Consider the following 23,178-nt stretch of genomic DNA (forward strand, 5'->3'; position numbering starts at 1 on the left):
TCCTTTTGTATAAAAGTACAAAACAATTTAATGAAACTCAAATTATGTACATATTTTACCTACGTATAATTCTGAAAGTATCTCACCCATACGGATCTACGTTTGGGATCGTTGCCAGTCGAATTGTATTTCTCGAAAGCCTCCCTGCACCTAATATTCTTGTAGCGATCGGTGTGCCTCAGAAAGCGAACCGTATTGTCCAAGCGGAGGTAGACATGTGTCTGGGGCGACATATAGCGACGAGAAAGCATCTTGAAATGGTTGGTAATCCCCGCTACCAGGGCCAGAAACCCCAGAGATATCGGCAATGTGAACAAGCCAATTATGAAAGTTTCATGTCGATAATAGTAATCGAGGCTGACAATATTCATTTCCAGCAACAGCATCTTGGCAATTAAATAAACAAGATGCTCGATCGTCTGCCAGAATATGAGCATGCCCACCTCCAGGAAGAGTATTGCCACCAAGCACTCACAAATATATTTGATGCCCCGTGCCCTCTTATACATGCTCAAGGGAACAATGCGGTAATCATAGATCAGATCCAATATAGCCACACCGACAATTATTGTGGGCAGTGCCGGGCCGGGCGTCAGGTACGTGGACTGCGGTGTAATGTACAAGGCAAAGCGAAAGAAGAGATGCACCAGGCCAGCGACAAGAACGGATTCGAGAGACGCCATGGCTACAACAGAGATATAAGGTGACTATATCTTGAAGCTTTATGTATATAGATTGCATGCTTACCTTGAATTAAAAAACAATCAATTTGGAGTATTTATTTAAAATGCTTAAAACTTAACTTCGATAAAAACTTATGAGAATAACTGAAATGTATGTGCAAGTCCAGCTTGCATATATCAAAAATGTTAGCCAAGGCCAATGTGATGTTAATTTCATACAAATGAAGCTATTTAACAGAGTTGTGTTTGAGAGAGAAAGAGAGTGAGAGTGGGGCACACATAAATATTCTGTAAGTGCATGTGTACACACTTATGATCAGTAGATGCAGAATTTTGATGCGAATTGACGTGTTTTTTTCTGTGCGCTCCGTATTTTCTGTGATTTATATTTAAATAACCAGCGCTTAAGACTAAATTATTGCAAATATTTAAATTATTCCGGGTAAGTGTTGTTTTCCGCGAATTTTGTGAATTCAGTTTATAAATTTGCGTTTTGTGCTTTGCTTGCCATTCAATTGCGTGGACTAGCAGTTGTTGGTAAGGCTCCGTTATTTTTTATTTTATCTCTTGCACATTCGTGTGCAACTGTAAACTGCAAATACTCTCCTGCTTACAATTGCTCTCGTGCTTAATTTCAGCGTTCTCTTTTTATTCAGCCATTTGATTTTGTTGTTTCTTTAGCGTTTTTTTTACTTTTTTGTATATATGTATACATACATACATACGTTTTGTTACAACTACTTCGGCTCGGTCAAATAGAATTTTTATTGCTTTAAATTAATATAAAATATTCAGTCATTTGAAATACTGTGCACCAAATTTAATTAATGTGGTCAGTTTCGTGTGTTGAAATCCCAAAATGAACAAAATTGATAAAATATATAAAAAGTGTATATATGCTTAAAGAGCATTAATAGCCTACCCCCCGCGCCCCGTACCACGAACTTGATAAGATCTAGAGTTATCAAATAGTGAAAAAAAAAGCATTTATACACCCTCTAGTATGCCCTGCTCCATCTCTTAAGACTTCACGAAGACTAGGATTCATGAACATTTTCCGTTTTAATTATTATAAACCGTTTTAATTGAATCAACATAAAAAGCACAACTCTAGCCCGTTCTTGATTCGAATACATCTCTCAAAGTATATCTTATATAGGTTTTGAATTCACTTTAACGTCGACAATGTCCATTATTCCCAGCCAGCACAATATTTCTCTAGTTTGCGATTCTACGGCGGAACATCTGGTAGTGATCCGTAGCCTGTGCGGCTGCGATTAAAATAGCCAGAGACAGCGGCAGGGTGAAGGCTCCAATGATCAGGTTCTCCTGCTTATAATAGGTTTGCTTGGAGACCACGTCCAGGCCGAGCAGTGTGCCCTTGGCGAACAAGTAAATGGAGTGCTCGATCGACTGCCAGATCAGCATTCCCATCTCCAAGATAAACACGGCCATAATCGTCTCGAAAATGTACTTAAAGCCCGGCGACATATCGTTGAAGCGCAGCGGAAGTATACGGTTATCGTAGATGACATCCAATAGCGCCAGGAAGACGATGGCCGTGGGCATTACGGGACCGGGCGTCCTTAGCTTCGACTGCGGTGTTATATATAAAGCAAATCGAAATATGAGATGCAATAGGCCGGCAAGACAAACGGATTCTATGGCGGCCATTTCTTTGCGCCAGCAATAAAAAAATAAAAATTAAAAACGATTTACAATTTTTACAATTTTTCCCAATAATTCCAAACTATTTCCTAACACTGACAATTTGTTCAGTGCACATGTAAACACAACTTGAGTCCTTGTATGCCTGCTATACTACCCCAAAATTGGCAGATCCTTGCGCCTCTTGTATGCCATATTTGAGCGCTGGTAAAGATCGGACTGTAAATACCGAGCTAGATCACTTTGCTAGAATGATTGTAAGGGCAACTTAGGGTATCTGCTAGTCGTGCACCGATTTCTTGTTCTTGTTCTCATAGAACATATATGTACAGTTCTTTCCCGCTCCTGGAGCTAAAATCAATATTTCTTTCGAGCAGATAGCCCCAATATCATTCAATATTTTCCTTATGCTGCGGCAAAAATGCAAAGACAAAAACATATTGTTTGACTATTAAAATGACGCATGTTTATTTATTGATTGTTTGTTGATATAAAGTTAGTTACATTTATTGCTTGTTGTTTGTTTCATATCCAGTTCCGAAAACAGTGACTTTTTTGTAGCGCCGCAGGATTTGTGGCAGTATAGGCGATTTATTTTATTAATAAAATAAATATAATTTTGGGAACTCAACTGGAAATCGATTTAGTTGCGTTCGTTGCGCACATGCAAAGCCCTTGAATTTGTGTGTTTTGGGAATTTGTTACGCCAAATTGGTTTACGCCTACAATGCCCTAATCCTTACGAAAGTAATAAATCAGACCAACAGCCATGCCACAAAATAGTATGGGATAGCTCAGTTTGCGGATGCCTTTTCCACAGATAATATGCAGCAGCGAGTGCAGAAGGCTAATGTGTTTGCGATTGAACTCAGCTGCAGCTGAATCGGTAGCGCATCTATCCAGATCCTCCATGTCCTTGCCGGCGTTCAGATCGGGCAAACAAAGCTTCTCGCTGGGCTGGGCCAGAGCGTTATTCAGCTCGCCATGGGCCAGCTGCTCGCCTTCGTCCACCTGGAGCAGTTTGTGCAGCAATTCAATGTCGTGCTCCGCCTCAAGCAGTTGCTCCACTCGCACATGCTTGCGCTCACGGACACCAGCTCTGGCATGGATGGACGGTGTCTGTTGCTCGGGCTGCAGCTTCAGCTGCTTGTGATCTGGCTGCTGCTGCTGTTTCTGCTCCTCGACTGTTTCTGGCAACAGCGTTTTCTTAAACTCCTGTTGGACGTCCTCCTCAAATTGCAGTTTCTGCTGGTTCTCCAGCTCAAGCTTCATCTGTTCCTCAAGTAGCTCAGCGTGTAGTGCCACATCCGCCTCCATTTCGGCGACTGCACGCTGCAGCACGCGTAGAGTCTGCTGCTCGGCCTCCTCCAATTCCTGGAGACTTCCACTGATCGCAACCGTATCGGTGCTGCGCTGCAGACGGGGCGTGGAGCTGCTCGGCTGACACGGAATATCCGAATATGCATTCATTTCATCGGTCTCTACGGTTGAGCAGTCCATTTGGATGCCGGAATCTTCGGCTGTGTTCACCAGGGTGCTGGTGCTGCTGAAGCTGTCATCGTGTTCGCCCTTGGTCTGCAGCGATTTCATCAGGCTGGTGTACTTGCGAGTACTGGTGTGGATGTAGCTACCGGTGTTATCTAGGCGTACGGGTCCCGGAATTTTGGTTGGCTGCGGCACGGTCCCATTCTTGGTAGTACGGGCTTCAAATTTATTGACTGATTCGGTCTGTGTTTCGGCTTCGGCTGTATCCTCTTCTATATTGTCATCCGATGGAGTGGCTTGCACATCGCAACTGGCCATAATTACTATCTGATGGAGCGATTCTCATATCTTTTGTCAGCTACTCAATGTTGGTTAACTTACCCTGAACTATTTGTTGCAAGACTGACAGAATTTCAGACTGTTTAGGTAGCAAGACTATTTTTATTGTTATTTTTTCGAAAATTACGGTTGATAAAATGTTTTAAATCTAGGCCTGCACTGCTCCTATGTTCAATACAACAAATTCAAATCAAAAGAACCGAGGTGTTATTCATTTAACAACTGCGTTGGCGACTTCTCTTCAGTGTTGCACAGTGTCAAGGCATTCATTTGTCTTGTGGCCAACACTGTTCACGGCTTGAACTAATGCAACATCTAGCCTTGTCTTCGCTGAAATCGAACCAACTTTAACAGAGCTTGCGAGAAGCTGCTTTGCTTTCTCAACATTCTTAAATAACTAGCAATTAATTATTATTGACAATATGTCATATTTCCTACTGGGGTCAAACAAAGTCAAAATAAAGCAAACACCGCAAATTCGTGCGAACGCCATGCATAAGTATTTTTCAGCAACATTTTCTGCGCCCGGCAGTGCCCTTTACTTGTATATGTTTGTGTGTGTGTGTGCTTGTACGTATGTATCTATTTGCATATGCATGTGTGTGAATGCTAAAAAAAAAAACGGCACACAGCAGTGAGAGCAATTCTTGTTGCTGCTCACAAAAATTCAGGAGAGCGCAATGCATATGTAGATAATGCACAAGCACGCACATACACATACATTTGTACAATTTTGGCAATTCGCTCTGCATGCTGTCTATTTATGCATGTGTGTGATTGCTTGTACGTTATCTAGCTTTGCGCTCAGTCGAATTTGCGGATTGCTTGCTCAATGTGCGCTCCGTTGGTTTTTCGTCCATTTTGGTTGCGCATAAAATTTGTCTGCTTTAGTTGAATGCCAGCAGCCGAGTAAAGCTGTTTAAAATTATTATTGGTGAAAATTCTCGGGTAAATGTCGTCCATCTTTCTAAAGGTGTATATTATCGAACGCGTGCGGATCCTGTGGAGTATCAAGTGACATTGAAAAATCATATGCCAAAGTTTGTCAAAAAAAAGAATATACATACATATGTAAATTTGTACAGTTCTATCGATTTAAAATAATTTCACGAAACGTAATCTGGCCGAAAACCGACTTTAATAAACCAATATGAAGCCGTTCGAAGTATACCAAAAAATATCAATTTTTCATTTCGTAAAATGAATTGCAAGAGTGCGATGCATGAGAAGATAATGCACTAGCAGGCATACATACATACATATGTACAACATATTTGGCGATTATCTCTGCATACTTATGTTTGGATGTGTGTTTTCTTGAGTGGGATCTTCGTATGTCATGTTATTGCTTGTGCGTTGTTTCGCTTTCATTCACGTTCACATGCATTTTTATTTTTACCGGTTTTCGTTTCAGTGAAGAATTTATCTTATGATTATCTACCCTTGATCTCCTACCTTTGAATGGCACCCACTCAAGTTTATGGTTTACATGCTCAATGTGTCCCCACTCTGCGTACGCGTAACATAAATGAGTTTTAGTTAGCAGTCGTGTAAAGCTGTTAAAAATGTTTTGAGTGAAAATGGTATACGTCTTCGGACTTGTACGGATCGGGAGTATCAAATGTTAATATTTAATTACGAAATTGCGTTCATAATGGGAATGATTACAATAGTTTTAGTTGCCAAATCCAAAACGGTTCTGAAAACAATATTTGTAAAATATTTCAAGTAAAAGATTTTTAACAACTATTTTTTTCAGAAGTTGTACGTAATTTATGCTCTATAAATCCATTCAAAATACTCAATAAATTTTAATTTTGTATTTTTCAGCCCATGGACTTGATGATAATCATATATCCTTGGTACCTAGATGGCCTCTATATCCATAGATAAACAGTTAACAAAATGTCCTTGTAAATATTGAAATAAATATTGTTTTTCAGCCACATCTGCCACGCCCGCGGTCGTTGGTACCTAGATGACCTATATATCCTTGGTTATTCAATACCAAGGATATAGTCCTAGCGAACCTAAAGACATGCATGTTCCAAAATGATGTGTTTTTTACAGCCGCCCCTGGATGGTTCCTAGTTGACTATCATATCCTTGGTTATACCATGCCATCGATATAGTCCTTGGCAACCTAAAGGATCAGATCCCTGCAAAATTTGCATTGAAATGGTCCAAAAATATGTATTCTCTTTGTTTCAGAAGCCCCTGTAAATGAGCTGCAGCTGCTAGTTAACATCCGCTTTACAGCACTCATTTAACATTACCTATAGCTTAACATCACTCATTTTAAATGAGTTACATTTTTGCCCTTGCGCGTATGCAACGAAATTTTTTTTTTAAATTTTCATCGACCTGAGCATTTCTGTTCGCCTGGTACTTCAGCAGAAATTTAGTACAAATTTGGGACCCAGCCGCAGATTAGGGCGCCCCTTTCGGGTATGCAACAAATTATTAAAAACCGTTGATTTTTGAATCCCATATCCCTTGGGAAGTAGAAAAACAGGTATTTGTTTAAAAATAGTATTAAATATTTATTTTTGTTAAAATTAACAGATTTGTTGATTTTTACGTGTATTTTCGATTGTTACTAAAAATAACTATATCTGGCTTAATATATGTCTGATCCTGGAAGGAATAGCCTCGTTAGATTCGTAATAGTCCTTTGAATCGATTCGAATCCTTGAGTCCTTCAATCTGAAAAGATAAAAACACATTTATATTAAAAATGTCAAAAGAGAGATTTAAGGGTATTTTGAGAAAAGAAATGGCCATAACTCGGCCAAATCCTTGCAGATTTTCAAAGGACATGGTGCGTTAGGATCGTAGGGACCAACTGCATCAAATTGCATTAAAACATTATGGGGTTATCTAAGAATCCTGGACTTGGTAATTTTTCAGTCGCGGGCCGCAAGAAAAATTGGCTGAAATCATCAAATTACAGTAAAATCACGATATCTCTGAAACTATAAGGACGATCTTGATGTCCTTTGGCCAGATTGTAGTCCTGGTCAATACAATTGTTTTGACACAGGACTCGTCAGGATACGCCAGGATATGGCCGAGTTATAAGCTATTTTCTGTTGACAATTTTGTCCTTAAAACTTTGTTGTCCGAAGGACTTTCGTCCTTTGGGTTGTATATTCGTAAATGGGAGGATCAGGACTATCTACAGTCCAAAGGACATAGCGATAGTCCTTCAAATGGCGAAGTTAGTCCCGAATTTTTCGATTTTTGGCAATTTTCTGACTAAACCCTGTGAAAAATTTTAGTGAAATTTTTTGTCGAATCCTGGAATTCCTTGAATGCCATTCGATAGTCCTGCTCCCCACGAGTTCAAAAAGGTATATCCTTCTCGTATCCTTAAGGATATGACCAAGATATGGCTATAAAAAGAATGTCCTTTTTAGAAAATAAGCCATATCTCAGAAACCACATGGACGATTTGGATGTCCTTTGGCCAGTTTGTAGTCCTAGTCAATACAAATTGTTTGACACAGGACTTGACAGGATGTGCAAGGATAATGCTGTGATAGAGCCATTTTAATGTACAAAACATATATCCCTTCATCTTGGCTGTTTGAAGGACCTTCGTCCTTTTTATTATATTTTCTAAATGGGCAAGATAAGGACATTCTGTGGGCCAAAGGACATGCCGAAAGTCCTTAAAATGCTAAAGCTACGGCCAGTTTTATAAAAGTATCCTTCTTTGAAAAATAGCCATAGCTCGGCCATATCCTTGCATATTTTCAAAGGACATGGTGCGTTAGGATCGTAGGGACTAACTGCATCAAACTGCATTAAAACATTAGGGGGTCATCTAAGAATCCTGGACTTGTAAAATTTTCGTCGCATGCGCAAGGAATTACAAAATACTTTATATCTCGGAAACTATAAGAATGCTTTTGATGTCCTTAGCTTAGTTTATAGCCTTGGACAATAAAAGTTGTTTGCTACAGGACTCGTCAGGTTTATCCAGGAGAGCAAAGCTGGAGAGTATGCATAGTTCTAAACTATGATTTTGCGAGTTTATAAAGCAGTGTCCTTTTGAGTTGTAATCCTATACTAAAAATAGCGGGTTTTGTTATTGCATGATATAAACAAAGACGTGTTCAAGCAGACAACTAAGTTGGAACTTAGTTGATATGCTTGAGACTTGAGAAGGTTGTTACCTTTTGCTGCTTTGAAAGCTAGGCCAGAAACCAGAAACCTATATAACCACCGCGGCTGGGCTCTGCTTAGTTCTCCAGTTCCACTTTGAGCTTGAGATGTGTGGGCAGTTCGTTGTAGATGAGAGGCGGTACGCGTGCTATGTCGAGAAAATGTTGATTAGCTTGTGTGAGGACAAGGCAAGTGCCAAAGGGCCTCTACTCACTGTTGCATTTGTAAACCAGATCCGACCATATAATCATTTCTTGGGAAAAACAAAAAACGCCCAGTCGTCCGCCCTTGAGGGTGAGCGTGGCATCGTAAACATTGTGCGAGTCCAATATCAAACGTTCGCCCTCATATATGCTAGAGGGAAATAAGATGCATTAGCTAAAACAAAAAGACTGTATTTTGGCAAAATTACCGCAGTCTGATGAGCCCGATGGAAGGTCGATGCACCAGGGACCAGCGATATGAGGTCTTCTCCTTCCAGCCGGCATTCAGTGGATCCTTCCACAGCAGCCTTGCCTGGCCAGGCGTGTCGCCGGCATGCCACAAGCTGTTACGCAACATGGAGCCGGGACCTGTGTTGCTGTCAATCAGTTTTATCTGGATGCCCGGCTCGGCAGAGGCGCGGAAAGGCGACGAGTGCCAATAGGTCTGGGTGCCCTTCTTCCACTGCACCACATAGAATTTGCGATTGCTCTGGTAGCTAAAGATGAAGCCCACATAGTCATCGTCCGTATCGTCGTTGACATAGAAAGTGCCCTCAAAATCGACACCTCCAAACGAATCGCTACCAACCACCAGGCCCGGATCGGAATTGAGAGTTTGTATAATCTCCGAACCATTTGCATGCACCTCCCAATTGGGATCCAGTTGAGCATCGCCCTCAGGATCTAAGATAACCGAACGTATAGTGCGGAAATCGGTGCGTTGTATCATGGAATTGTTTGGACAGTTATCGATAATATTTGGCGTGCCGTCCTCGTCCTCGTCGTCCTCGCAGACATCGCCCTTGCCATTGTGATTAATGTCCAACTGTTGCGGGTTCTTGGCCAGTGGACAGTTGTCTCTGTAGTTTGGCACGCCATCGCCATCCATGTCATCGTCACAGGCATCGCCCTTGCCATCGTCATCCGTGTCCAGTTGATCTGAGTTGCTGACCATGGGGCAATTATCCTCGGAGTCCTGTATGCCGTCATCATCGCCATCAATGTCGCTGTCGCAGGCATCGCCCACTAGATCCATGTCCCGATCTTCCTGCGTGGGATTTGGTATGGTTGGACAATTGTCGCACAAATCGCCCACACCATCGTTGTCCACATCGGATTGATTCGGATTGCGCAGCGCAGGACAATTATCATACTGATTAAGCACCGAATCGTTGTCCATGTCCTCGTCGCACTCATTGCCCAGGCCATCCTCGTCGGTGTCCAGCTGCCGCCGATTCGAAATAAAGACACAATTGTCACAGGCATCACCCACGCCATCATGATCCGAGTCCAGCTGATCGCTATTGTAGGCAAACGGGCAGTTGTCCTTGCCATTTAACACCTGGTCGCTGTCGGCATCATCGTCGCAGCCATCGCCCATGCCATCCAGATCGGCATCCTCCTGACCAGAATTCGGCAAGTCTGGACAGTTGTCGCGGCGGCAATGTGCCTCCGCACAGTTCAGCGACTCATCCGGCCAGCCATCCAGGTCACGATCCCTGCCACAGACACGCCCATTGCCAGCCCAGCCGACGCTGCAGCGGCATTGGTAATGATAATTATCCGTGGGCACGCACTCGGCATTTCTGGCGCAGATGCTGCCATCGGGACAGAGATCGGCCGCAGATAGACAGCTGAAGGTGCCATTCGCCACATAGCCATCCTGACACTGACATCTGTAGGAGCCCTAGAAGATTTTATAGAGAATTTAAGCGAACGTATGAATCTAGAATCTCTTAAGGGCTTACTTACAATGCTATTATGACAGACAGCATGTTCCGGACATCTAAAGAAGCCCATTTTGCACTCGTCTATATCCAAGCAGGTTTGCTTTTGAAAGCCCACTGCCAAGTAGTCCGCCGAATAGCCTGCAAGGAATCAATATTATTATAGTAATAAGATATTAGAAAAAGACAATATTTACCATGTGCATGGATGCCATCGAAGCCGGGCGGACAGGGTCCACAGCGAAAGCCCGGATTGAGATTGCTGCAAATGGCCCTATCATCGCAGGGCTGATAGATCGCACACTCGTCCACGTCGTGGCAGGTGGTGCCATTGATTTTGTGGCCACGTGGACAGGAGATGCACTGGAAGTAGGGCGGGAAGCCTAACTGAATGCACTCGACACCTGCCAAAATAAATGTTAATTCAAATAATTATTCAATATTTCGAGTATTCTGTCTATTGTGATAAAAGTGAGGTTAAGTCAGGAGAAAGCAAGGTTATGTTTGCTGTTAGTAAAAGATGTTATGCTTCACAGGATCACGATTAGTTAGTTAGGATTACAAGTGTGCATTATGTGAGCGCGTTTAAAATAAAAATGTTGCCCTAATCCAATATATTCCACAAAGTGAGGTTATGTGCTAAATTTGAAGTTATGCAAACAAATCAAATCCTTAAACATAAACTAATCCTATAAAGCATGACCAGAAAATGATAGTGAATAAACATGAAGCGCAATGGAATTCAATAACAAGATAAGATAAGTCGAATGAAAGATGAATTTGATAGACAGATAGCTGAGATAAATGAGGAATTGAATTTTATTTACCAAAAATGTATCCAAAACGCAGACGCACTGTGCTATTTGAAGCTTTTAAAGCTTTTTTTGCTCAAATAAAACAAATGTAATTTGATATGTTTTTGAAAAATATACTGTATAATTTTATTCACATCTCATTTTAGGCATTACAGAGAGGGGAAAACAAATTTCGTAACACGCTTATAAACTCCACTTTCTGGTTGGTTTCTTTTTCCAAGTATTATTAGAGTATTTACTATTTGTTTTTTAAAGTTGATTTAATTTAATTGTATTTATTATTATTTTTGTAAGTACTTTTGTGATTTATTGTTTAAGGGCGAAACGTTGCTAATACTTTGAATTAATTCGATTGCCATTCATAGAGCTTACAACTTATGACTATTTATAAGTGATTAATTATGTGCTCTCTCTCGCTCTCGCTCTCTGTCTCTAAGTTACTCGAATTTATAATTAAATTCTACTCTGATCTGATTCAGTTCGTTACAACCGAGTATTTGCGTGCTGTGTACTGGCTCTGCCTCTGATAGTGCTGCACATTATGTGTGGGCATTAGAATGTTGCCTAATAATGAGAATTGTTTATGCATTAATATCGTATAATAAAATATCAGTTATTTGTGTCATACAGTCTGCTAAGCAAATCCACCCCCACTTCAAACAGATGCTTTGTACTTTTGCCGAATTCAATTAGCCAACTTGACATATAAGGCACGACATTCCGACAAGCCTTTAAACACAAAAAATATGATTCAAGTTCCTGGCCTCCAACTTTTTGTCGGCAACTGCGTCTGCGCTCTAATTAGCAATGCTTGTTTCACACATTCACTGAAAATTGCTCCTGGTAACCTATAATTTTCAGGGGATTTCAATCAAAAGGGTTCAGCGCTGCGCTCTTTGCGTTCTATAACATTTTTTTCGAGCTGCGCATTAATAAATCAAACAGTCGTGTGAACTGTGTACGCTACAGGCCAATTGGTCGGGCGTATCAATTTATTGAAAAAGAAAAATTGTCTAAATTTAAAAAAATATATATGCTCAAGACTTTTGTGGATATACCAAGCTGCACAAATAATTAACTCTTTATGTAAAAACATATTTCAATCCTATAGCATATATATCAAATAAATATCTGTTCAAAATAGCAGGACTACCTCTACTAATTTTCAAAATGTTGGATTATTTTACTACTTTTATATGGTACGCATTTGTTAAATATAACAAATTTAATGAAAACCATAATAACAAATATATTTCTGCTCAGTCTCAATGCCCAGCTCCAAATTGTAGGACTACCTCTATTATTTTTAATAAAATCGTTTACAATGCGTTTTTTATCTGACGCTAATTTGTATAACTAAACGAATTAAATTCGTTAAATATATCATGAAGTTGTAATTAAAACAATAAAAAAAGATGAATAAATCTGACTGCAGAAACATGGCTTTTATATATCTGCTTTGAACTGAGTTCAATCTGATTCCCGCTGTTCAACTTTTATTTAAATGTTGCAAATTAAAGAAGCTGCTTTAAGATTGAAGATCTTATGTGCTGTTGACTCATCCCCGGCCAAGCTTCTAAGCTAGCTACCCAACCCACACGGCTGGCTTTGGCCCAGGGCACGACAAAGTCAAATTAGCCATAAAAGAGCTGAAAACAAAACGTGGCCCCAAATCTCCACTCGAGACTTAAACTAATCAAAGAGTCAAACAGACCGCAAAGAGGAAAACACAATCCAATACATAAACACACATAGTTGTTGTTGTTGTTGTTATGTTTATTGACTTACCTGAGGGGCATGGTGTGTCCAGGCAAGGATTACGTAGCGAACATGTGCGTCCATCACCTTCATAGCCAGCCGGACAGGAGTCACACTGGGCACCGTTCACCGTATCGTGACACTGAACGCCTCTGCAAGTATGGAGTATAGAGAGTTAAATGTTGATGGGCTGTGCTTTTGTTTGGGGCCACATATTGTTTATTATTATTAATACTGACAGCCAGGAACAAATATACAACAAAAGATTGTAGAAAACCAAAAACACCATACAAAGTCAAATTTATTAATGATGTGCGCTTCGCCTGGGTACGGGGGATATATAACACAAAAGGCCGAAGAGTGAGAGACGACAGACAAAAAAGGTTACCAAATGGAACCCTCCTTGGACCCTACTCTTGGGCACAAAAGCACCGACATGTGTGTGTCTTGTGCGGGACTCGGGACTTGAAGGTGTTCAGGCTTTCGGGTTTTGGGAGGAAGTTGTGAGACGCAAAGAAAATTACAATTACATGAAAATGTTATTAAAAACCGTTGAGGCAAAATAAATAAAAGAAGGCACTGTGCCTGTGCACTGTGTGTGCATGTCTGTTGCCTCGTAGGATGATGTCCAAGTCCAAATGGCCCATGGCCAAAAAAGACAACAACAACAACAATAACAACAGCAAAAAAAAAACACAAAAAAGTGCAGTTACAAGCTGGATGGCATGTAAATTTCTCTTTATGTTTGGACGAGCAGTGTGGGATTTGCTTATGGCTTCCATATAACATTTACATATCATGACACGGACATTAGTTATTATCCAGGTTACGCTTGAGCTCAGCTCAGCTCCAACAGCTGCGTAACGCCGTTGCCCAGCTTGAAACTCTCCCAGGACATAACTCATTGCAATCGCTGAACGCGCATTTCCCAGGAAGTCCATCACACGGCCAGACATCCAACTACTGTGCCCAACTGACCCACAAGCCATCCGTTGCCATATTTTATGGCTAAAATCTACACAGCGGTCAGTTTTCAAAAAGAAGAAGAAAAAGACGTACTCCACAATCATGTGGGCAGAGTCAATAGCTCAAGAGAGTTGAAGACAGAGACAAAGCCCTGCCTAGTCAAATTCTGTTTGAAATGTAACGCAGAAGTAGGAAATCGTTTAAAAACAGCTAAGAGTACTCTGGTCGGCAGTGACCGACGAGCATATACCCTAAACTCAGCCAGAAGCTAGCCCAACGAAACATTCAAACTTCCTACTATTCATTCGTATACATAGCACATATATGGAAAATGTATTCTTGATTAACTTCGGCGTTTAAAGTCCGATCATTATGAGATATTCAGTTCTCAAACAATGGCATATGCATTTATCCAATCCGAATGCTCTGCCTTTAAAAATGAGTTTTTGCACCTTTGAAAGATATCTAGAAATAAAAATATGTGTAAATTGTTTAAGCTATGCAAGACTAAGACGCATCATGTTTGATAATTTTCGAGTCTTGCCTTAAATACCATGTTTGAAAATCAATTTGTATCGGTATTGGAAAACATATTGATAAAGTGATAAGCATGTGCTTCGTTTGTTATAGAAGCATTCAGATTTTTTTTCCCGAGACATGTTCATACAGTCGGATACCCAGACATATCCCTGATCAAGAACATATATAAACTTCGGAACTGCTTCCTTCTACCCGTCACATACATTTGCACAAAACCATCAAACACATATTTTTTCAGATAACGTTTAGAATTGCGTTTCTTAAAAATTCTTTTGCTGATACAAAGTCTAATCAAGAATTGCTTTTTGTAATTAACCAGTAGAGCAGCCCACAATATATGAAAATGACAAGCCTTCAAGCACAGGTTACGCCCTTTATATGGTCGATAACTATAAGGAATTCCGGCTTGTCATAGCCCACGTCAAATGCTATATGCCCCGAGCTGTGGACAGCCTAGCTTGAATTGAGGCGCAAAAAGTATTCGAGTGTTGTTTTCTTTAGTGTGGCTAAGAGTTTGCGCTGTCAGTTTTGGTGGATTCATCAGCCGCAGCTGCTGGTGGGCAACAACACTTGTCGGGCGTGTGTGTGTGTGTGTGTGTGTGCGATCGTCAATATTTTGGTAGAAGCATTTGGCGGCGCACAACGCACAATTAGCAAAAAGTGTTAAGTACTTAAGTGGCAAGGGGTTCAAGCCATGTTCGCGTCCATGCCAAAGACAGAGAGAGAGAGAGAGAGGGAGGGGGAAATAGGGAGTAACACGAAGTAGAAAAATGTTGCGTAGGGGTTTTCGCTTTCTGGCGTTGTTCGCAGGCGTCCGGCACTTTGCGCTTTTCAGCTTTGTTTCAGTTCAGTCGACCATATTGTCTTGGATACCACCGCGAGAGTCGTCCATCGGCGTCGTTTGAGTGCTGGGAAAATAGCCAGTCAAGCGCATCGGGGAACGCATTAGCATTTCTGCCACTGCCCGCCCTCCCCCCTGCTGCATACACAATCCACCGTCTACCGTCCACCATCTACACACACACAGTTAGCATGACGAACCCACTTGCCGTTTGCCTTCTTGTTGTTGCTCGTTCTTTTTATTAACCACGCATTCATAATTCATAATTCCAATTTGCTGCCTGGACCCTACCTGGACTCAGCCAAAAGGCTGCCTGCTAGTTGTCCGGCTGCTGTTGCCTTTTGCCTCTGCCTCTTCCTCTTCATCTGGTGCTGCTGCTGCCTCTGCTCAAGTCCAGTTCAAACACTTGCCAGGCACCACCCAAAAAGACACAAAACCTTTAGACATGGACGTGAACCTCGAACAGCGGACTCTGAGTAATGTGTGAACATGGATTTGAAGCAGGCACAAAGCTCTTAGGATCTGGTCGCAGCGCAAAATGAGCTACAAAATGCCTGACACGCAGCCAACCTAAGGGCCCAATAAAGCCAGGCATAGGCGTTAGGCTGCTGCAAATATTATTTTATAAAACTATAAACAAATGAAAAATTTGTAAATATAAAATAATATTTTTAGCAGGTAGTTAGGCAAAAATAAAGCTAATTTTATTTAAGACAGCAACACATGCCCTTTTCTGGCTGAGATTTCAACCAACATTCTGGCTGAAAACAAATATTTTTGCTATCAGCTATAAAAAATAAAATAAAAAGAGAATCAAATATTCTGAATAGGTTGCTAAGATAATCAATTTCTTATTGAGCCTTTTTGAGCAAACCCTTCAGTTAGCGTAGAAATTCTGTATATCAATTATTATTATAAATAACTGTCCATACAATTAGGAAAAAAGATAAAAAAAGAGAATAAAAAATCTAAAAATTTATACCTCACAACTAACAATAGAAAATATCAAAAAACATTTCGCATAGTTATGTAATTAATTTCAACATTTTTGGCTAAATGTCAAAGATAGTTAATAGATATTTGGGAATACGAAAAAATCCTAAGCACAACTTATAATTTATTCAGTGATAAATCTCCACACATTTAGTTAACACTTTACAATCTTATTTCGCAGCTCATTCGAATCTGTTTCGTCTACCATTTTTCATGCGCTGATAACCATTTGAAAAGCGCAATGAAACCATTTCTTAGCCAAATCACTTTGCCATGGTGCATATAGGTCGCAAAGTTTGCAAAACTTATCTATTATTGGAAAAGCTGAGATCGCTGGGCAGCCAGGTTTTATCCCACCCAAATTGCTTCTAATGGTAGCGCATGCCATGCAAATGCATACCACTTACTCCTAACAACAGGCAACGGTTGGCTCTCCCTTAAAGGAGTTGGAGCAGTTGTGAGATGCATCCACAACAACGGGAACAACAACAACAACAACAACCACCATGTGGCGCACGCTTTGGACAAACTACAACTAACTGCCATAAAGCGGCGTTTATTTTGCCACAGGCCACTTATCTGTGAGGTTGGCAGTAGGTTGGCTGCCGGCTCCAGCTTCAGCTACAGCTTTAGCCGCGACTCGATCTCTGGGGCTGGCTCTCGACTTGGTCTTGACTTGGCTTGTTTTTGTTTTCATTGCGGCGGACGGGCAACGAACCAAGCGAGCAGCCACAGCCACAGCCCCAGCCAGAGCCAGAGCCAGTTGGCTATTAATTTGAATTCAAGCAGTCAAACGCTGCCTCAGTCCACGGCGACACAGTCAACAGCAACAACAACAGCAACAACAACAACAACAACAACGACAACGTCAACTTGGAATCAATGGCTCCACTTTTGCGGCACGGCTGTTGCTTTTTTGGTGCGTAGGCGAACTCGATTCGCGGCTGAGATATGCGTTCCACCGAACTTTGATGTTGCTGTGAACGCAGCCCCATCTCACCTCTCCCTCTCTCACTCTCCATCTCTCTCTTTCTTACTCAATATTGCTGACTCTGTCGCACTGCTTTTACCAGGCTGTGTAAACGTTTTGTTTCGACCCGGCCCCAAAGAATCTGTGGGAAAGTTGTTGCCATAATCAAATGGAATTCTGTTTTGGAATTGTTCACAACACATGTTGCAGCTGGAATCGGATTCGGAATCGGAATCGAAATCGGAATCTCTATCTAAATCTCAATCTGCAGCTAAGCTGAGTAACATAATCTCTCTTGACTGCAGCCTGATTGCATTGCTGATTATTTCATCATGCGCATAATTTAAATTGAACAACAGCCACAGAAAATTGTGCGTTGAAAGGCAGTGAAACTCTTGTGGCTGCAGGCTTAACTATGATTGGGTTTTCAAATTAGGCTCTGCTCAATAAGTTTTAGTAGATCAGTCTGCTGTTGGAAATGGAAAGTGCCTTTCATACAGCTAAGTCTGAATGCACTGTTTTAATAAGCCCTGAACCTTAGCCTATAATTGAGTTAAAGAACTTTTTATAAAAGGTTAATTACAAATGCTTTCAGCAAAAATCTCCATAACACTTCAAATAAACTATTTAAATATATTTTAAGTAAAGAAATATTCAGCTGCCAGGTTTCCGAACACACACAAACATATCTTGGAAGGAAAGGAACTAGCCGTCTTATAATATTAATTAAATATTAATATAAAGTACCATCCACCTAACAGGATACATTATACTCATTCAAACCCTAATTCATTGCCTTATTATCGCTTTATTTCCTCACAAAAAACTTGCACAAGACCAAAGAGCATTAGAAGAATCACCAAATGGAGCGAATAAAGCTCAAAATGGATCTTGGTCAGATCCTACCGTTCAAACAGGAAGTAAGTTCTAAGAAATTTCGATATTTATCATTGAGCCTACCGGAATATATAATTTAAAATTGATTCATTATTACAGAAGATTTTTTCCCTTTCCCCTTGTACCGCGATATTCCTCTACCAATATTTAAAAATATGAAATATGAAAAAATGATAGTTTATAGATGGGAATTCATTTATAATATCACAAATAACTAAAGTACTCGCCGCTTAGTTTATTCCTTATGGAATCTTTAATGCATTGCCCAACAAATTAACAATGTAGAACATCCCCAAAGATGAGCAACAATAAAAAGTTCATTAACAATTTAAACACAATGGGCCAAGAACTTATATAACGCCGTGATAGCAGCGGACAACAAAGGATCAACAGGTGTGCATGTCATTAGCGCAAGTTTTATGGCTTTTTAATAGAATTGATTTGAACATACGAAACTCTGATCAAAAGTCAGGCAAACAAAGCGTTGGCCATGTTTAACTCTGACGCCGGTACGAGAAACCTTTCGTGGGTTCTAAATTCAAATCATGGTCAAGAGTTGTGGCCGTGTTTACCACACACATTGGCCACATTTCATCGATAATGAAAGATGACAGTAACGAGTCGGCGGCGTTGCCCGACAATGCTGACAACATTTAAAACAATTTTATGCAAATTAAAATACGGTCAGCCGAGGGCGCACCTTCCAAAGGGAGAGCGATCCCTTCTGGCCTAGACACCTACAATAATACAGCAGAGATTGTGGCCCGTCCGGGCCCGTTTCCAATAATTTAAACAAATTTATGGTCTTCAGCTGCTTCCTCGGCGCGCGTGGCCAGGCGCTCACTTGTCGGTTGTTGCTACAGTTAGGGGTCTCACATTTCAAGTCGAGCCCAGAGACCGAAATCACTTTAAGTGTTTTGACACAATGAAGTCAGTCAGTTCTCAGTTCTCAGTTCTCGGTTCTCGCTTCTCTGTCTCAATGGTTTGCGTATATATCTGTGCGGGTTGCCTGCACAACATTTAACTAATTTATGCGGCAGTTTCAAGTGCCATTTGTGGTCCAGACCTCACAGCTTACCATCTTCTACTTTATTCCCTTTGTATTATTGCAAAGGTTTTGTTGCATTTTGTTTAGGAATTTCTACAAAATATTCCCCGTTCCGTTCCGTTATGGCATGTTATGCGTTTTGTTTAACATATTTATGACATGTCTATTCTCAATTTCGAACTTCTAGAATTTATGTTTTTATTAGTCCAATATACACTGACATTGCTGTGGGTCTTATGCATAATTAGTTGCTCGAGTCTGACATAAATGGGCCCAGTTACAAAGCCAAACCAGAACTTGATCTCCTTTCACCCGTGGCCCTTTCTTCCGGTACCCAAACAAAACTCTATATGTGCTGTGGGTGGTTTAACGACTAGGTTCCGCCAAATGCAATATGTGTAGGCTACTTTTGATGCCTTTAAGGCTGCGCTGGGCTAGTTCCAGCTGCGCTCTTAAGTACCTTAGATATCAGCAGGTGACTTATGTTAAGTGCATATTTTTCTATTTGAAACCAATCGCACTTCTAAGCAGCTTTAATGTGAGTAAAACCTTTGGTTTTTGTTTTTCTTCTCATATTAATTATATCTGTCTGTAATCTTCATTAGAAGAAACTATGTTCATTTATATGCGGACAGGCAAGGTTTATAACAATTAGAATTTTCCCTTGAAAAATTGTCCATTATTTGTTGATTTGCAAATCTTCGTCTCTTTCTCTCTTCCTCTCTCCACTCTCTCCTTTTCCCCTTTTTTACTTCACTATCTCTCTCTGTCTATCCACCTCTTTGCCGCACTTTATAGTGTCCTTCTAAGTCATCTTCCCTGTCTCTCTCGCTATCACTCGGCCCTATCCCTTCTTATAAATAAGTTCATTCTTGTTTTGGCTTCTCAGCAAATGGATTAGCAAATAGATTAATAGACCTAGATAAAGTTTGTAAATCAGATCCCAACAAAAAATAGTTTTAGAATTTATATAACTGCTTAATTCTGTATGGGAATCAACTAGATGTTGTGACTTAAAATAATCCAGTAGACAACAGTAACAATCATTGTTTGCAGAGTTCTTCATTTTATAAAGATCTTGAATAACAAACTTGGCTAGTCTAAGCTCTTGCATGTCACTATTAAAGCTGATTTTTAAAAAGCTGCAAAGCCGATTTATTCGTAAGGCAATAAACTTGAATGACTAAGTGCTAAGTGGAGTAGCCAGATTTTATCTTAAGCCGACAAGGGATTAGGCATTTTGCACATTTGGATTGGCATATCGAGACTCCGAGATCTAAGCACTTGTCACAAGGATAACCGACTGAATGGAAGCTGAACATAACTAATGGCCTTAGGACTATAATCAAAAAGGAGAATCTACTGTGGCCAATGACAATCTCCATGCTCTTTTTCGTTCACTAATCAGCATGCTGATGCTTCTTCAATCGACATGGCTTGCAGAATTGAAATCTCAATGGGCAACACTTATCAATCATAGATAGAAAAGGCTTCAGCTGTCTAAAGTGGCAGGGAAGAGTCGCTTGACTGCATCATTAAGCCATAAACAACATCAAATTGCCATTAAGGCCATATGCAAATAATTGCAGACTCAGTGAGAGAAACCCTTGGCGAATGCCCTGAGCGACATTTTGCGTGAGGCAGCGGCGCCTTTCATGCGTCGGGCGTCCAACTGCATCAAGGCAACAGCATGACAAATACAATTAACATGGATGCACTGGCCACGCCCCTGACGCCATTAACGTTGTGGTATATAGTATATATACATATATATATGTATAAAAACATAAAAGCTACAACAACAAAAAATAAGCTTGAAGTTAATTTGTTCGCACTAGGCACTTACAGAAAACAGGGCCTGTCCGCGCAGCTGACGCCCGGCTTGCAGACTTTGCCATCGCCAATGAAGCCAGCAGGACAACGGCCGCACCTGGGTCCCGAGGCGGTCTCGTGGCAATCAACGCCTGTGGGCAGCAAGATGAAGAGAATTAAGATGAAGTTTGAGCTGGGTTCGGTTGTGAGCTGGGTGTGTTTCGCAATGAATATGAGTCACGGGTCACTTACCAGGATAACAAGGATTCGCAGTGCGGCAATTGGGCTCGAGGCGTATATGATTGTCTCCGCTGGGCTCCTTGCAGCCCGCACAGTTCTCCAAAAGCATGCGCAAGTAGGCAATCTCCTGACGCTGGTGGGCGACATCTTCGCGCAGCAGCTTAACCAATGCCAGAAGATCGCTCAGCGATCGTGCGAGGGCGTCTGCAACAATGAGCACAAAACGCGCAGAAAACCATATAAAATAAGACTTTAAATAAAGCAACAATAATTCATGAGCCGCTGCGTACTCGCACCGGCGTGTGTGTGCAGTGTGTGGGAAGCGTTCGGGCATCTGACAAGATTAAGGCCTAACCAATGCTAAAATCGCACTCATTTTGAGCGCACTCTGCCACCACACAAACACACACACACACACAATTGCCCCGTGAAACATGTGTGTGTTTCTGCCCGGCTTCCCTGATTGCAACCTAATCCGCTTTGTCGCTTGGACGGGTCTAAGCCCGGACCCAGCGACTGGGCCTCAATATCCAGCTGCTAATGCGGCGCGTTTTAGCGCAGTTTAATGCAATGCGACAACAGAGCTGAGCACCCAATTCGATCTAAGCGCATTCAGAGATGCTTCCATACACATGGAATCACAGTCACAGTATAGAGTCACAGTCACGACCTCATCCCAGTCACGTTCCTTGTTATCACGGAATTAATTTAAGTTCACTTTTTTATAGCTACCCTCCTGCCTGAACCGCACTGCAAGGCAAATCTATGCATTGATAAAATTATTTTTGAATTCTGAATTACAATGTCGCAAAACAACAACCAAACTACCTTACAGACCTGTATATTATTTGTATTTTGATAAAAAAAAAATAAGCCAATCTCTGAGTCACTTTGGATTTTAATCGCACTCTCTCGAAATGATGTATCAAATATTGCGACTTGAGCATGACAGTAGCTCGAAATCACAGTGACAGGCTGCTCACAATAAAATCTGCACTGTTATTTGTCAAACTTCTATCTTATCCTCTTGGAAAAGCAGCCCAATAAACTGCAAGCTCATCTCTAAATCTCATATGTTGTATGACGCCATGTTAGACACATGGCAACAACTAAACTAGTCCAATGTTCCATCGGTTCCAACTGTCTGTAGATGGTTTCGTCCGTCCGATTGCCTGTCTGTCTCTGTGCTTGAGTGAGTTTTGTCAACATTGAAAACGCCGCCACCGCCTCAACGCCCAAACGCATCCGTTCGGGCCATGAATGCAGGGGTTGGGTTCGGGGCTCGCTCGCTCGATCTGTGATCTTGTTTTGGTTACGTTTGGGTTTTGGTGTGCAACCTTCGTTTCTATAAGCCACGTCGGCGTCATTCATTACGTTTGCCTTTGCGATTTATATGCCGCCCAGTTGCCTGCCGCGTGTCTTTCCCTGTCTCTGGTCTCTGTGTGGGTACAGAGCGTGCTACCAATTTGGCGTTTTGCGCTGAGCTAGATAAATAATAATTATGCTGGATCGACATCGACCAAACAGCACTCAGCACTAGTTTTGCACGGGCTTTGGATCGGCTTTGGCATATCTTTGGGTTCATTAGTGTTGTCTTTTCTGTGGGCGCTGCTTCTCGCTGGTTTTCGCTGGCACTTAGCGGCGACTTATTGCCAGTTCCGAATGTGGGTACTTACATAAATAAGACTTATGCACGTATATATCGACTGTAATTAATTGGCTGCAGATTTGTAAGGCATTATCACATTAAGACAGTTATTGCACTGGGTATGCAAGAAACTGAGTTTTCAACCAACAGCAAGGGCAAATAGAGAATATTATTAATGAGCTTAACTGAATTAAGTTTATGAATATGTTCACACTGGGAAGTGAAGGCTTAAAGCTAGCCTAGTTTCTCAATAATATACATAAAACCCTAGCATTGACTTTTTCAACAGTTATTTAATTATCGTAATTCCACCTTACAGAAGTTCTGTCTGACAAACTAGAAGCGTTTTCCATTTCAGCATAATTGAATTATTTA

At 41.1% G+C, this 23,178-nt stretch overlaps 5 protein-coding genes across 7 annotated transcripts in view; all 5 read right to left on the minus strand.

Annotated features, from left to right (window-relative positions):
• Positions 1-8: 8 nt before the first annotated feature.
• Positions 9-843, minus strand: LOC115758415. Its single transcript, XM_030699064.1, has 2 exons — positions 748-843; positions 9-685 (listed from the first exon to the last, which is right to left on the minus strand). Exon 2 carries the CDS (start codon positions 681-683, stop codon positions 60-62), a length of 624 nt encoding a protein of 207 aa, XP_030554924.1. The 5' UTR covers positions 684-685; positions 748-843; the 3' UTR covers positions 9-59.
• An 898-nt stretch (positions 844-1,741) lies between these two features.
• On the minus strand, positions 1,742-2,446 carry LOC115759303. Its single transcript, XM_030700208.1, has one exon. It carries the CDS (start codon positions 2,355-2,357, stop codon positions 1,902-1,904), a length of 456 nt encoding a protein of 151 aa, XP_030556068.1. The 5' UTR covers positions 2,358-2,446; the 3' UTR covers positions 1,742-1,901.
• Positions 2,447-2,809: 363 nt separating this feature from the next.
• LOC115759302 (RNA polymerase II degradation factor 1) lies at positions 2,810-4,316 on the minus strand. The gene is made up of 2 exons (XM_030700206.1): positions 4,218-4,316; positions 2,810-4,163 (listed from the first exon to the last, which is right to left on the minus strand). The coding sequence occupies exon 2, from the start codon at positions 4,152-4,154 to the stop codon at positions 3,084-3,086; it is 1,071 nt and encodes a 356-aa protein (XP_030556066.1). The 5' UTR covers positions 4,155-4,163; positions 4,218-4,316; the 3' UTR covers positions 2,810-3,083.
• A 2,414-nt stretch (positions 4,317-6,730) lies between these two features.
• Positions 6,731-10,550, minus strand: LOC115759299 (cartilage oligomeric matrix protein-like). Its single transcript, XM_030700202.1, has 5 exons — positions 10,301-10,550; positions 8,758-10,235; positions 8,560-8,699; positions 8,357-8,493; positions 6,731-6,881 (listed from the first exon to the last, which is right to left on the minus strand). The coding sequence occupies exons 1-4, from the start codon at positions 10,346-10,348 to the stop codon at positions 8,423-8,425; spliced, it is 1,737 nt and encodes a 578-aa protein (XP_030556062.1). The 5' UTR covers positions 10,349-10,550; the 3' UTR covers positions 6,731-6,881; positions 8,357-8,422.
• Positions 10,551-11,177: 627 nt separating this feature from the next.
• The window catches only part of LOC115759300, a 28,131-nt gene continuing 16,130 nt past the window's right edge, over positions 11,178-23,178 (minus strand). For all 3 annotated transcript variants that reach the window (XM_030700203.1, XM_030700205.1, XM_030700204.1), the window contains 4 exons: positions 21,168-21,359; positions 20,950-21,067; positions 12,879-13,000; positions 11,178-11,654 (listed from right to left, as the gene is read on the minus strand). In XM_030700203.1, the coding sequence (XP_030556063.1) occupies positions 11,566-11,654; positions 12,879-13,000; positions 20,950-21,067; positions 21,168-21,359 (521 nt within the window). In that variant the 3' untranslated portion in view covers positions 11,178-11,565. The remainder of the gene's footprint in view (positions 11,655-12,878; positions 13,001-20,949; positions 21,068-21,167; positions 21,360-23,178) is intronic.

Source organism: Drosophila novamexicana, unplaced genomic scaffold (genome assembly GCF_003285875.2).
Source record: "Drosophila novamexicana strain 15010-1031.04,08,12 unplaced genomic scaffold, DnovRS2.1 tig00000193-arrow-pilon, whole genome shotgun sequence".
Classification (NCBI taxonomy): Eukaryota; Metazoa; Arthropoda; class Insecta; order Diptera; family Drosophilidae; genus Drosophila; species Drosophila novamexicana.